Source organism: Miscanthus floridulus, chromosome 12, assembly GCF_019320115.1.
Source record: "Miscanthus floridulus cultivar M001 chromosome 12, ASM1932011v1, whole genome shotgun sequence".
Taxonomy (NCBI): Eukaryota; Viridiplantae; Streptophyta; class Magnoliopsida; order Poales; family Poaceae; genus Miscanthus; species Miscanthus floridulus.
Window position 1 is genome coordinate 61,397,857 of NC_089591.1, and position 12,904 is coordinate 61,410,760.

The window sequence follows — 12,904 nt, forward strand, 5'->3', positions numbered from 1 at the left end:
CAAAGAAACAAATGTATCGGCATGTATGCACATCCATGTTGCTACTCCCTATAATAAATTTTAATTTAATAAAAAAATTATTTTCCTATATTTCATGAGCACAAAATTCCAAATTAAGTCATTTTAGCTTTATTTCTAAAAATCCAAATTTTAAGGTGTTACAGGTAAATATGTAATTTCACACCTACACTAATCCTACCTCGAAAAACGAGATTTACATTCTCTTTAGGATGGAGATAGTAGTAGCTAGTGATTTCAAACTTCCAACAAGTAGTGATGACAGGCTGATGATCAGCCTGTTCGGTTGGCTGGTTCGTATCGTTGCTAGTTTGTGAAGAAGTACTGCTGGTTGGTTTGTATGAGAGAAAAAATACTATTCTGGCTGAAAATTTACGATCGTTTATGACAAGCCACAGCCAAACGAACAGGCTGAATGTTTGCAAATGCATTTGACCATTTTCCAATGCAATGTTAGTACTCCAACACATAACTCATATATTCAGGTAAATCCCGTCACCCTCCTGAGTGCACTATTCAGCCTATTCGCTTGCTCGTAAACGATCGTAAATTTTCAGTCGGGAATAGTGTTTTTCTCTCACACCAAATCAGCCGGCAGTAAATAATACACGATATAATACGGCCTCCCGAACAGGCTAACACTATTTAACATATTTATTATTTCGATCCTCCGTTGCAGTATTACACTCTTTTTTGGGTTCTACTATCTTTCTTTTTTCGTTTTTTAGGAAAGGTTGTACTATTTTTCATGAGTATGTCAGCTTAGGTCCTGTTCGGCTTACCTATAAATCGGTTTGTTCAGCTTGTTTTTTCAGTCGAAATAATATTTTTCTCTCACAATAATTCAACCAGAACAGTGTTTTTCAGCTAGTTTCAGTAAGTTTTAGCAAGCCGAACGGGGCTATAGCGAAATAGAAATAAAAAACATGCACATGGGCTGAACCGACCCAGTTCACGAGGGCCAGCTTCTGTACCAACCGGCCCACGCTGACGCGAGGCCGCTAATCCCCAGCGTGACGGCGTGGTTGCAGAACGGGTTGGGATCGGTTTCCGCGATGGCGATGATGAGGTCAGCTATGTTCGCCGCCGTCGCCACGAGCTGCATCACCCTGTCCATCCGGATCTTCCGCACTTCCTTCTCCGCGTCCTTGCCGCCACCGCCGTCCCTCGGCAGCCTCCTCTCCCGCGGCAGGGCCCGCAGATCACCTCACTCGATCGTATTTGATTTATAAGTCATAACTTATCAGCAACGAATAATATTTTTTTTCTCACATTAAACCAGCCAACCGTACTTATACGCCAAATGAGATCAAACAAACGGGGCGCATAATGACGTCCATCGCGACGAAGAACACGTAGCCGACGGCCTCGCCGAAGGACGACACGTAGCTGGCCCGGCGCGCCAGCCAGGGCTCGAGGACGCCCACGCGGGACAGGCACGCGAAGTGGTCGAAGAAGAAGTTGACCATCTCGCCAGCGTTGGCCAGCACGGCGAGCGCGCCGAACTCATCCCCCGGCGGCGGCGGGCCCCGGCGCAGCGCGTTGAACCTGGTCAGGAAGCGGCCCGACCGGAACGCCTTGCGGCTCAGCCCGGACGCCGTCTCCCAGCTCTTGGCGCGCTGGGCGAGCTCCGGGAGGGAGGACGACTCCGCGCCCCAGTGCGCCAGCTTGGACACGTACTGGAACGTCTTGACTAGCTTGTCGATGCCATCGCGCTTCGCCAGGAACACCACCAGCTTGTCAAGCGTGTCGCCGGTGCTCATGTCTGGCGCGCGACGCGATGGCTAGCTAGCTAGACGAGTAGACGCTGCCTGGGGCTTGACGAGAAGCACGACGACGGGTGCGCATACAAACATGGGTGAGGGCGTGAGGTGAGGCTGGAGTGGGAAAATGGGCGCGGAATGCTCCAGAACCAGAAGTGTTGTTTTCTGGTGGTGATGAGTATTGAGACTTTGAGAGGGGATGAGGAGCGGGGACTGTGGAGCCATGTAGCAGGAGAGCTCCCCTCATCTTTGTCTACTTTCTTGATTGGTGCCTGGCTTTGTTGCGAGCAAATGGAACAAATGGAATGAATGGTAGCTGTGGCTGCAGAGTGCCCCTACGAGATGAAAAAAAAACAGGGCAAATGGAGCAACAAAACCTGCTACGGTAGCAGCCGCCAGCCAGATTCCAGAATCTGCAGGAAATTGGGATCTGCCTTTTCATAATGGTCTAATCGCAAGGGGTTCAAGTGAAGAAACCTTGGCAAATTAGTCTGCCCACTTTCATGAAAAACCTTCTCCATAGTAGGCTTCAGGGGAGAAATATGCTAGCTTAAAAACAAAATGTTTCAACTCAAGAAGAAAAATATTCTTGCATAAAATAAAAAAACATGTTCCAACTTCTTGAAGAAAATATTATAGCTTCACTAGAAAAATGTTACAACTCCATAATAAAATGTTCCAGCTTTAGGACCAAGAGAACTGCTCCAGTACTCCTTTTTTTTTAAAAAAAAACATAGATCTCAAAGCAACTCATCAAATTAATTATCTTTCTCTTAGGTGCCGCATGGGTCCGGCTCGTCCAACCCAGCCCGATTTCAGCATGACCCAAACCCTCTAGATCCCCTTTGTTCGGAGGGTTTCCGTTCGTTGAACGAGACGGCGGCGCCCATCCCCGAGGAGCCGTAGCCGGCAGGCTGACGAACCAAGAAACCGCAGCTAGTAGACTATCGACGAAATATGGTCGGCAGTCCACCGAGGGGGGTGCCCGTGGTGGTAGATTATCGGTAGGATGCATGTAATCAGGAACCAGATGGTGACACAAGGCGCAGAGACAGCGATTTAGACAGGTTCGGGCCGTCTGATCGACGTAATACCCTACGTCCTGTGTCTTTGGTGTATTGTACTGAGATGTATACAGATTAACCTGTCCTCTAGGGGACCCTTGTCTCTCCTTATATACTCCGAAGAGACAAGGTTACAAGTAAAGTATCCAATTTGGTACTATTACAATATCTAGTACAACTTGTAATCTTGATATGCTTGCCTTGATCATATGGGCCGGGCCACCTCGGATGGTGCGGCCCATGTACCATCTTGTGGTACCCGGGGGTATATCCCCCACAGCTAGTCCCCGAGCGCCATGTATTCTGATGCGACACGCCATTTTAACTTTCTCCGAACAGTGAGGCTTGAGTTCTTGACATCTCCGACCACCGTTGTCGCCGGAGAAGTAGGTTGTCTGAAGAATGTATGGTGCTCTTAAGAAGAAAGAAAAAGATTTCCGTCCCGGGAAGTGTGCCCACTTGTATTTCTGAAAAGAAATGTAAGTGTGTCTTGAAGCGTAGCATCTTTGATCATCAGAGGCGTAGTGGTCGAAAAACAAGCACATTCACCGCAAGGTGAAGTGTGCCCATTTAGTCCCCGAGCCTGATAGTATGTGACGTAGGCACGTGGTGCCAGGGTCTAAAAAGAATTCCCAGTTAAGTTGAGAATCCAATCGTCGTACAGGCGATACGAGATGCACCGGCAGGTGCATCATACCGATGTAGTCCCCGAGCTTGCTGGAAGGCGAGGTATGAGCCTTGTGGCAAGGTCCAAGAAAAATATCCCAACTATATGCGAGTTGCCAGTCACATGTAGTCGAGACGCAAAGTCCCCGAGCCATGGTCGGAGAGTGGTCGAGGCAGTCCCCGAGCATAGGTCGAGGAGCGAGCGACGAAGTTCCCGAGCCGTGGTCGGAGAGTGATCGAGGCAGTCCTCGAGCACAGGTCGAGGAGCGAGCGACGAAGTCCCCGAGCCGTGGTCGGAGAGTGATCGAGGCAGTCCCCAAGCACAGGTCGAGGAGCGAGCGACGAAGTCCCCAAGCCGTGGTCGACGTGGTCCGTGGTCGGCGTGAGCTCGGACGGCTTGCTCAATCGGTGATGGTGTAGGAGCAGTAGGAGCAGCCTTTGCCGCTGCTGGAGTACTCGTCGTCGTCGTTGGCTTCTGTGTTGATCAAGCTTGGCTCTTGGAAATTGACGTAGAGCTACATGGCACGCGTATATGCATGCATACTTGGCCTTGCTTGCTTGTGTTGGCTTCATGGTGATGTTGTCGTACGTCCTTGCCTGCTTTGCCTCGTGTTGATCTGATGCCGTAGTCCACGGGCGCGAGAGGTTGCCGAGCATCGCTACGAGTGAGCAAGAGGCGCGGCCGACTATGCAACGTATATGCATGAACATGAATACATGTAGCCCCTGATTGCTTGCATGGCCATGACGTTTGCATGCATATATCCATATACGATGCATGCATATATCCATATATGCCTTGTCCCTGCTTGCTTGCTGTTTGCTTGCATGGCCATATGACGTTCACATGCATATACCCGTATACGATGCACGTATATATCCCGAGCATGGAGTGATCTGGCGAGTCCCCGAGCGCGGAGTGGTCTAGCAAGAAGTCCCAGAGCACGGAGTGGTCTGGCGAGTCCCTGAGCACGAGCGTGGTCTGGCGAGAAGTCCCAGAGCACGAGCGTGGTCTGGCCAGAGTCCCAGAGCACGAGCGTGGTCTGGCCAGAGTCCCAGAACACGAGCGTGGTCTGGCCAGAGTCCTCGAGCACCGTAGTGGTCTTGGCGAACCCCGAAGCATGAGCTCGCTGACCGAACTGTGTTCCTGAAAAATAAACACGGAGAGCGGTAGTACATGATGATGTACGAAATATATTGACCTCTCTGTAGGAGGTGAAGTAAACACTTGGTGTTCAGTTGGCGATGAATTATACTTGGTGTAATATTCGAAAAATAACATTAGTTGTTTTTAGCCCTTTTGTTATGTAGTGGCGTAGCGCAATGTATTAACCTGTCCTGAAGAATGCGCCAGCCCTGGGCTGACCAACATCTCGTAGCGCGAGGTACGGAACGTTGCCGCGCGTAGAGTGCCAGTGTTACCAGGGAGCGACTGCCGACTACCCGTAGCGCAGAGGGCGGACTCTCATGCCCGCGTGGGGTGGAGCCGGAGACAGTGCCGACTCTGGGATTCTCAAGCAGGAAGGAAAATGTATCGGCGAACCGTTGTAAAAACTTATACATGTTTTGGATTGTATGTATGGAGAAAATTCGACGCGGAGCGCACCCTTAGGGTGGTCGGCGGAGGTGTACGATGATCGAAGAAATTTTCAATTAAAAATAATACTTAGCTTTATTGACGACCGGTGGGAGTAGTCGGCGTGTTGCGATGTTCGAGAGATGGCTTGACGCGGCTCGCTTGTGGCTCGGCGCGGCTCACTCAACGGCTCGACGCGGCTCAACGCGGCTCGTCGTGACTTGCTAGACAGCTCGGACGGCTTGTTTGACGGATCGACACGGCTCGCCGATGGCTCAACATGAGTTGATCGACGTCTGGCTTCCGAGTGCTCCAGAGCTCATGTACTTGGCCTTGACGTTCCGACCTGTGTCTGTACACCCTCTCCTCCAAGCTCCAGCGGCAGGCGTGTGCCTTGAGTCGATGATCCCATCATGCACGCATCTTGCTTCGGTCATCGCGAGATGTTGCGCGAGATGGTGCATGAGGAAAAATAAAAAGATTTATGTGTCATTGAATAGAAATCAAGTAATAAATATTTAATTGAGAGTTCACTTAGCTTTTGGGCGTGTGAACAAATCGTCTTGGCCTTCTGCCCAATGAAATGGCTTGCATGTATACTTGTGTAGATGTATACGCGTATATGCGTCACTCTTGGCTAGCTTGCGTTGTCTTCATGCTGCTGTGGATTGAGCCGACGCCTGGTCGGAACTTTGGCCTCATGACGGATGCACATGAGGGCCGTCGTGGACGATATGATGGAAAAAACCGCCGTCACGGATTGACGCCGAGTTGCCGCAATTTTGACGAAACTCCACATGTTGTCGCCTTGATCTTGCTGGATTGCATGTCCGTCGTGCATGAATACGATGGATATACTAGTTGACGTCACCTCTTGCATGTATCCCTGGTACAGTGATCGTTGAACGCCTGCCGCGAGAAGCTGGGTTGCCGCGGATGGCGTTGTTGAGGAAAATTATCTTTGGATAGACATCTGGTTGGTCGCGATGAAGTTGTCCGGTCCTCAAGCTTTTCAGCCTGTCGCCATGACTGTGGTCGCGATTGTCGTAGCGCCGTTCTTCGCGGCGATCATCATTGCGACGTGGTCTGGTGGCCGATGTGGTCGGAGCTCGGCGGAGCTGCTCGGGACGTGGTCGTGGTCAACGTGGTCGGAGCTCGGCAGAGCTACTCGGGACGTGATCGACGTGATCGCGATCGACGTGGTCGTGGTCGGAGCTCGGCGGGGCCGCTCGAGGCATGGTCGATGTGGTTTGTAGACTTCTGGGCCCGGGGTCGAATTAGTAATCCGAGCAATCGGAGGTTCATCGTAGATGCATCCATCTGGTGATCCACGGAAGCCTCTGTCTCCATGATATCCATAATTAGCTTGCTTGCTGTTGCCATCCGTGTGCCCGACGGAAGCTTTGCATGGCGGTGTAGATATGTCATCACGTGATGACATGATGTTACGCTTAAATCTTCGGCGTTGATGCATGCAGACCCGATCTGGCAGGAAGGTTCACGCGGGAAGCACGGCGAGTTCCGCTGTAGGTCGTAGTCGCCGTTGCCGAAGGACGTTGTCACAAACAACATTGATCTTGAGATCCCATCTGGTTCGCTGTGGATCAGCACACACAACCCCTAAAGGGGGCCTCTACCTGGCGCGCCACTGTCGACGAAATATGGTTGGCAGTCCACCGAGGGGGGTGCCCGTGGTGGTAGATTATCGGTAGGATGCGTGTAATCAGGAACCAGATGGTGACACAAGGCGCAGAGACAGCGATTTAGACAGGTTCGGGCCGTCTGATCGACGTAATACCCTACGTCCTGTGTCTTTGGTGTATTGTACTGAGATGTATACAGATTAACCTGTCCTCTAGGGGACCCTTGTCTCTCCTTATATACTCCGAAGAGACAAGGTTACAAGTAAAGTATCTAATTTGGTACTATTACAATATCTAGTACAACTTGTAATCTTGATGTGCTTGCCTTATCATACGGGTCGGGCCACCTTGGATGGTGCGGCCCATATACCATCTTGTGGTACCCGGGGTATATCCCCCGCACAGACCAAGCCGACTTGCAGCACCTCATCCACCTTCTCCTCCGATCACATTTACCAGCGAGCGTAATCTCAATTGAATCACGAGAAGATCCATGCTCATAGTTCCCAGGACAAAAACCATAAGTAATTCTTGTCATATTTCGCCGACGATCATGTCATAGTTGTTTATTCCCCTTTAACCCATTCACGATTATCAGTAGTAGAACCCAACATCCGACCAGGTGGCCAATCAACATAACTGAATATCGTGTTGTCACTCTCTCTTCCCATGCTGAGACTACCATATATTGAACCCGGCGGGCATCAGGAAGGTGCACCGCCGACAGGCGACGGCCCTATGCCAAGTACCCGATCAAGCGGCACCACCGCACCACTGGGCACGTACGTGATGAACCGGGAGGTACTTCCGGCGGCGGCGGCTCGCTCAACCGATGCATCCGGGCTGGACTCGGGCTGGGTTGAATGGGCTGCATGCACCCATGCGAGATCTAGGAGAAAATTAATTAAGAAAATAATTAATTAGATGGTTGCTTTGAGATCTGTGCCTTTTTTTAGAAAAGAGAGTATTGGAGCAGTTCTCTAGGACCAAAATATTTGTTTAAGATGAATTTATTCCAACTTCATGACAAAATATGTTCCAGCATCGCAGAAATCTTTCCAACATCACAAGAAAAATGCTATAGATTCCGGAGAAAAGAACTCATGGCATATTTGTGTGAAATAAAAATATCATAAATTAATTGGAGCACAAATTTAAAAAGACCGATAACTGTTTTAACCTAGACCAGTGATAAAAAAAAAGAAAAAAAGGCTTAACTACTAGATTTGCAAAAAGTTAGGAATAATTATTAACTACAAGAGTTATAATAATCAATGTTGTAAATAGTGGGCTAGACATTTAGTAACCTCCTCCTTTTAAAGCTAAAAAAATTATAGTGGAGACTATTTAATATAGCGGTTTTATAGAAAACATGAAGATTCTTAACTAATTATGCACTAAAACATCTACCTAAAGAAAATCTCGTACACATAAATACTCAAATACATGTACAGGCTCTAGGAGAACATGTGTGTATGTTAATTTAACATTTACTAAATTAGTCAAAGTACTCACGGCTATGATTAATATTCAGGTTCATTCAAGACTCAATGGTTTAATAACTATTTAATAGTCATTAAGTAAAGAACATGATGGATATGAATATATTATACTCCTTTAGAGTAAGGATTGAATATTTGCCTCGGTCATATAATTAGCGGTACTAAAATATTTCATGGCTAAGCCAAATAGCAGTATTTAGCAGAACTAAAGCATCATTAGCGGTAATAGTCTTGAAAAAGCTATAGTGGTGCAATATTGGGCTGTTCACAATAATGATAAAGCAAAAGATAAACAAAAGAAATAAGACAAAAGAAAGAAAGAAAGGAAAAAGAAACCGATAAAGAACCAACCAGTTACTTTTTCATGGGCCGTTCTCCTACCGAAGCATCGTAGTCATGCGTGTGCACCTGCAGGAAAAAATATGATAAATGGGCCTGATATAGCCATGGAAGAATTGCTCTCCTGCCACTGCGAGCTGTTTTTCTTCCTCGCCCGTTCACCTCGCCTGGCCCGAGATTCGGCCGTTTTCTGCATCAACGGGGCCAGGCGGAGCAAACGGACACGCTCGGCCGCCGCCCTACTCCTAGCTGCCCCCGACTTCGTCGGACCCTTTGCCGGCGACGAGCACCCATCGCACTAGGTATGCTCCCCTCCCCTCCTGTGCAAAACTGAGCACCTGATCCCTAATTTAAGGCATCTGTATTCGGATCTGATCTAATCACAAGTGTAAGAGTATGTTGTATGCATGTATTATGCCAACCAACTTCGTCCTTTATTGGGTCCGCCCTTTGTGCAGATCTGCGAGTTTTTATTCTCGATTGAGTTAATTCTGTCATTATACCTAGGCAGTTTATGAACCTCAGCAGCCAAGGGATCAGAGATGGTGGTGTTTAGTCAGCTATCACACAGGTCCTGAATTTCTTGATGTGCAAATCGGGTGTTATGCTGGGTTGTGATTTCGTTGCTACAGCTGTTGTTTCTCAATTCTGTTGAGACTCAGTGTGGTTAAACTTGATTTATGTTTTTAGTACTGTAACCAACCTATCATATTCATTAGTGATTATTAGTACACTTAGGTAAAGGATTTCTACTAGCATCAGTTAATTCAACGTTTGCTAAAACCTATCAGTTACAGAAAATGTTGCAATTCTATGCATAACCTTATGATGCTTCGCCTGGCTCTTGAATATTATGTTATTGGAGTTACATAGTTAGTCGTGCCGTACACTTGATGTTGAAACTCTAGTTTATTAGACAGTTCTTAATTTATTGCTGCGGAACCAAGGTGATCATCTCCAAAAGGGATTGCATGTTTTGTCCATCCGTAAGTCCTTGAGCATTGGCTTTAGACCTTCAATGTTGTTCTTGAAGGCATCTTACCAATAGGGAGGTACAAAGCCTAGCTGGTATGTTCATGTTGTTTAGAGAACAAACACAAGATGACAAAAGCTGAACTTGGAGTTCAATTCTGTAGAGCCAATTTATTAACAAAAACTTATTAAAACATGTACTGAAACAAGGCAGTATGAATTTGCCTACTGTACTAAGTTTAAGTTCTTTATTGTGCCATTACTTTTGAATCTATGATCCACTGGTCACAGACACTGATACCTTGATTCCCATCCACCAAGTGTTTATGTTGGATACAAAGGCAATCAAATACTAAGACAACCATTACATCTAAATTTTGTTTTAGCTTTACTGTTCTTAACCAGACATGAAGTTGGATTACTGTTATATCTGAATTTTGAGTTTCTCTTGACTTAATTAGAGATGCTAATTTGTTTCACTTCTTTTGTGGTTTTGGAGACAGATTGACATCCTATACCATGGCCTCTCAGCTTTGTTCACAAATAAAGTTAAGCAAAGTACTTGTTAGGAGGAGGTTTCATGAGAGTGGACAGACCAATTTGCCAAGGTCTCTTCACTGGAAACCCTTGCGATCAGGCCATTTTGAAAATCTTGTGCTGCGATGCACCAAGAATTTGTCATGGGAAACCTCTCTTCCATATGCCTCTGCAGGCGATGATGGCAGTATCATCAAGGGAACAGGTGTTGTTGAACCTATTGATACAGAAGAAGCTCCACAGATTCCAATCCTCCGGAGTGATGAAGATGTTGTAGAGGTGAATAATGAACCTTCTTGGCAGCTAAAGGCATTTAAACTGCCAATGTGGCTACTAGGGCCTTCAGTTCTGTTGGTTACGGGTATAGTTCCAACTTTATGGCTGCCATTGTCTTCAGTGTTTCATGGTGCCAACATTGCTGGCCTTCTATCTCTAGTTGGACTTGACTTCATTTTTAATATGGGAGCGATGCTATTTTTCCTTATGGCCGATGCTTGCGGCCGTCAAGAGAACAATATTTTGGACCTGAAAAGGCAGATCCCAATTTCCTACAGGTTCTGGAATCTGGCTGCTACCATAGTAGGCTGTATTGCTCCATTTGCCCTGTTTTTTGCATCCCGTAGGGGCACTCTGCAGCCACAACTACCATTCATTCCATTTGCAGTGCTGCTTGGACCATATCTTTTACTCCTGTCTGTACAGATGTTGACTGAGATGCTTACATGGCATTGGAAATCACCGGTATGGTTGGTAGCTCCAGTGGTTTATGAAGGCTATCGAGTACTACAGCTGATGAGGGGTCTCCAGTTAGCTGAAGAAATCAGTGCGCCTGGCTGGATGGTGCAAAGTCTTCGTGGCCTGGTATCCTGGTGGGTACTCGTCCTTGGAGTCCAATTGATGCGTGTTGCCTGGTTTGCTGGACTCAGTTTTGCTAGAAATTCAAGGTATGGGGAAAGTGATGATATGAACCAGTAAGTCATACAAGAAAAACTTGAGGTGTCTTCTTTTTGGGGGGCTCATGGTACTTCAACCTGCTACAATGCTCTTCATGTTGACGGTGGTGCGATTTTAGTTGCTGGACGTTCAGAAAGGCCGAACATCCTTGAGAACCCACAATGCTTGGGCAATCGTTTTGTAAGAGTTTTTTTTTTGTTCTTTTTTTGCCTGTGGTAAATAGTGCAGCTGCTCCTATGCTGGAGCAGGAACCAGGCTGCTAGATACTTCATACTTTGAACTGTGTAATTATCGTAGTATATATATATACAGGAACATGACCATTTGATTGAGCATCATACTAAACACAGCAACATCATTGTGCACGTTCCTTGAATATACTAGTACTGTATACCCTTTACATCGCCCAGATGGCATTCCCCTTTTGGGAGTAAAGGTTCCATTCCTATGTTGCCAAAATGTCAACAGAATCAGCTGCTTTTGGCTTTTTTTTTTCCTGCCGCGATACTGCATCTTCAGTCTCCTCATTGTGAGGTGATAGTCATGTGCAGGCTAATCAAGCTAAGCAAAGTTTAGCAAGTCACGTTTCCTCTGCGTAATCTTTGTTGATACGGATGTAACACCATATCATGTGGCAACCACGACAAACCGACCTGATGTATCTTGAGACTAGTACTTCCTCAATCCCAAATTACAAGACGTTTGACTTTTTTTGACGCGATCACTCGTCTTATTCAAAAATTTATACAAAATATCACTTCTTTTGTCGTGGCTTGCTTTATTAATAAAAGTTCTTCAAAAATGGCTTACATTTGACTATGTTTGCATAATTTTTTTTTAATAAGACGAGTGGTCAAACTTAGGGTCAAAAAAGTCAAACGTCTTATAATTTGGGATGGACGGAGTATATGATACCTTACGCCTTGCCTACTAGGTCAAAAGTTCAAACCTACAGGCCCTGTTCGCTTCGCTGAAAAGCTATAGCTGAAAGTACTGTTCTCTGATTTGTTGTGAGAGAAAAACACCAGTTCCTTCACCGAAACAGCAGGCTCATAACACAAGCGAACAGGGCCACAGCCATCGAATCTCTCTGTATTTTTTTTAAAAAAGCTTTCCACGATGTTCCAACGTCTAAAATGGTCCCATTCGGCTTACCCAGAAGCCGGCTTGTTCGGCTTCTTTTTCAGCGAGAATAGTGTTTTTCTCTCATAATAATTTAGCTAGAACAGTGCTTTTCAGCCAATTTCAGCCAAAATTCAGCAAGCCGAACGACCAAGTCAAATGATGAGTTGGGACAAAGACAAGGAGTAACGTCAAAATGAATTTCAAATACCAATTCCATGTCTTGTTTGGAGCGCAGACACATGATAGTTCGATTGCATGAAATTCGTGGTTACTTTTTTTTTGCCTCTTAAATTAGTGGTTACTGGTTAAAAGAAAACGGTAATTCTACACCTCAGTCGAGTGTTGGAATACTTAATTCCACCTCTTCTCCATCTCCGGCCTCTCCCTTTCTTTTCCATCTCCGACGGGCTTAGAAGAGATTTTTGGAGAGACAGGAGTGGGGGCGGGAGAGACCGTGGTGAGGCAGAGGCGGTGGTGTCGGAGTGGGCGGCATTGGAGGCGGCTGGCCAGGTTAGAGCAGGGGGTGGCCATGGCCATGGCCATGATGGAGGCGGAGGAGGTTGCCACGGGTGCGGTAGGGTCTCTCTGGAGCTCTGCAGTACCGCGCCGCGACAGTGGCGGTGGACAACAACTGTTGTAACACCCCGGTGTTATGCCTGCATTTAGGCACTACAAATCATGCATATCATGCATCATCAAGCATTCTAATCACACATGCCTAATCATGTAAATAACAACTGAAACA

At 46.8% G+C, this 12,904-nt stretch overlaps 2 protein-coding genes across 2 annotated transcripts; one reads left to right on the forward strand and one right to left on the reverse strand.

The window, feature by feature from the left end:
* Window positions 1-970: 970 nt before the first annotated feature.
* On the reverse strand, window positions 971-1,942 carry LOC136495297 (peroxisomal membrane protein 11-4-like). The gene is made up of 2 exons (XM_066491260.1): window positions 1,334-1,942; window positions 971-1,224 (listed from the first exon to the last, which is right to left on the reverse strand). Exons 1-2 carry the CDS (start codon window positions 1,779-1,781, stop codon window positions 971-973), a joined length of 702 nt encoding a protein of 233 aa, XP_066347357.1. The 5' UTR covers window positions 1,782-1,942.
* Window positions 1,943-8,715: 6,773 nt separating this feature from the next.
* LOC136497401 (uncharacterized) lies at window positions 8,716-11,384 on the forward strand. The gene is made up of 3 exons (XM_066493187.1): window positions 8,716-8,873; window positions 9,083-9,142; window positions 10,047-11,384. The coding sequence occupies exons 2-3, from the start codon at window positions 9,114-9,116 to the stop codon at window positions 11,053-11,055; spliced, it is 1,038 nt and encodes a 345-aa protein (XP_066349284.1). The 5' UTR covers window positions 8,716-8,873; window positions 9,083-9,113; the 3' UTR covers window positions 11,056-11,384.
* Window positions 11,385-12,904: the final 1,520 nt, after the last annotated feature.

What these genes read in the sequence shown, in the direction of transcription:
- LOC136497401 (XM_066493187.1), top strand. Translation starts at nt 9,114, where the DNA reads ATGGTGGTGTTTAGTCAGCTATCACACAG. An exon ending in TTTAGTCAGCTATCACACAG is followed by an intron (nt 9,143 to 10,046) that starts GTCCTGAATTTC and finishes TTTTGGAGACAG; the next exon opens with ATTGACATCCTATACCATGG.
- LOC136495297 (XM_066491260.1), bottom strand. Translation starts at nt 1,781, where the DNA reads ATGAGCACCGGCGACACGCTTGACAAGCTGGTGGTGTTCCTGGCGAAG. An exon ending in CGTCATTATGCGCCCCGTTT is followed by an intron (nt 1,225 to 1,333) that starts GTTTGATCTCAT and finishes CGATCGAGTGAG; the next exon opens with GTGATCTGCGGGCCCTGCCG.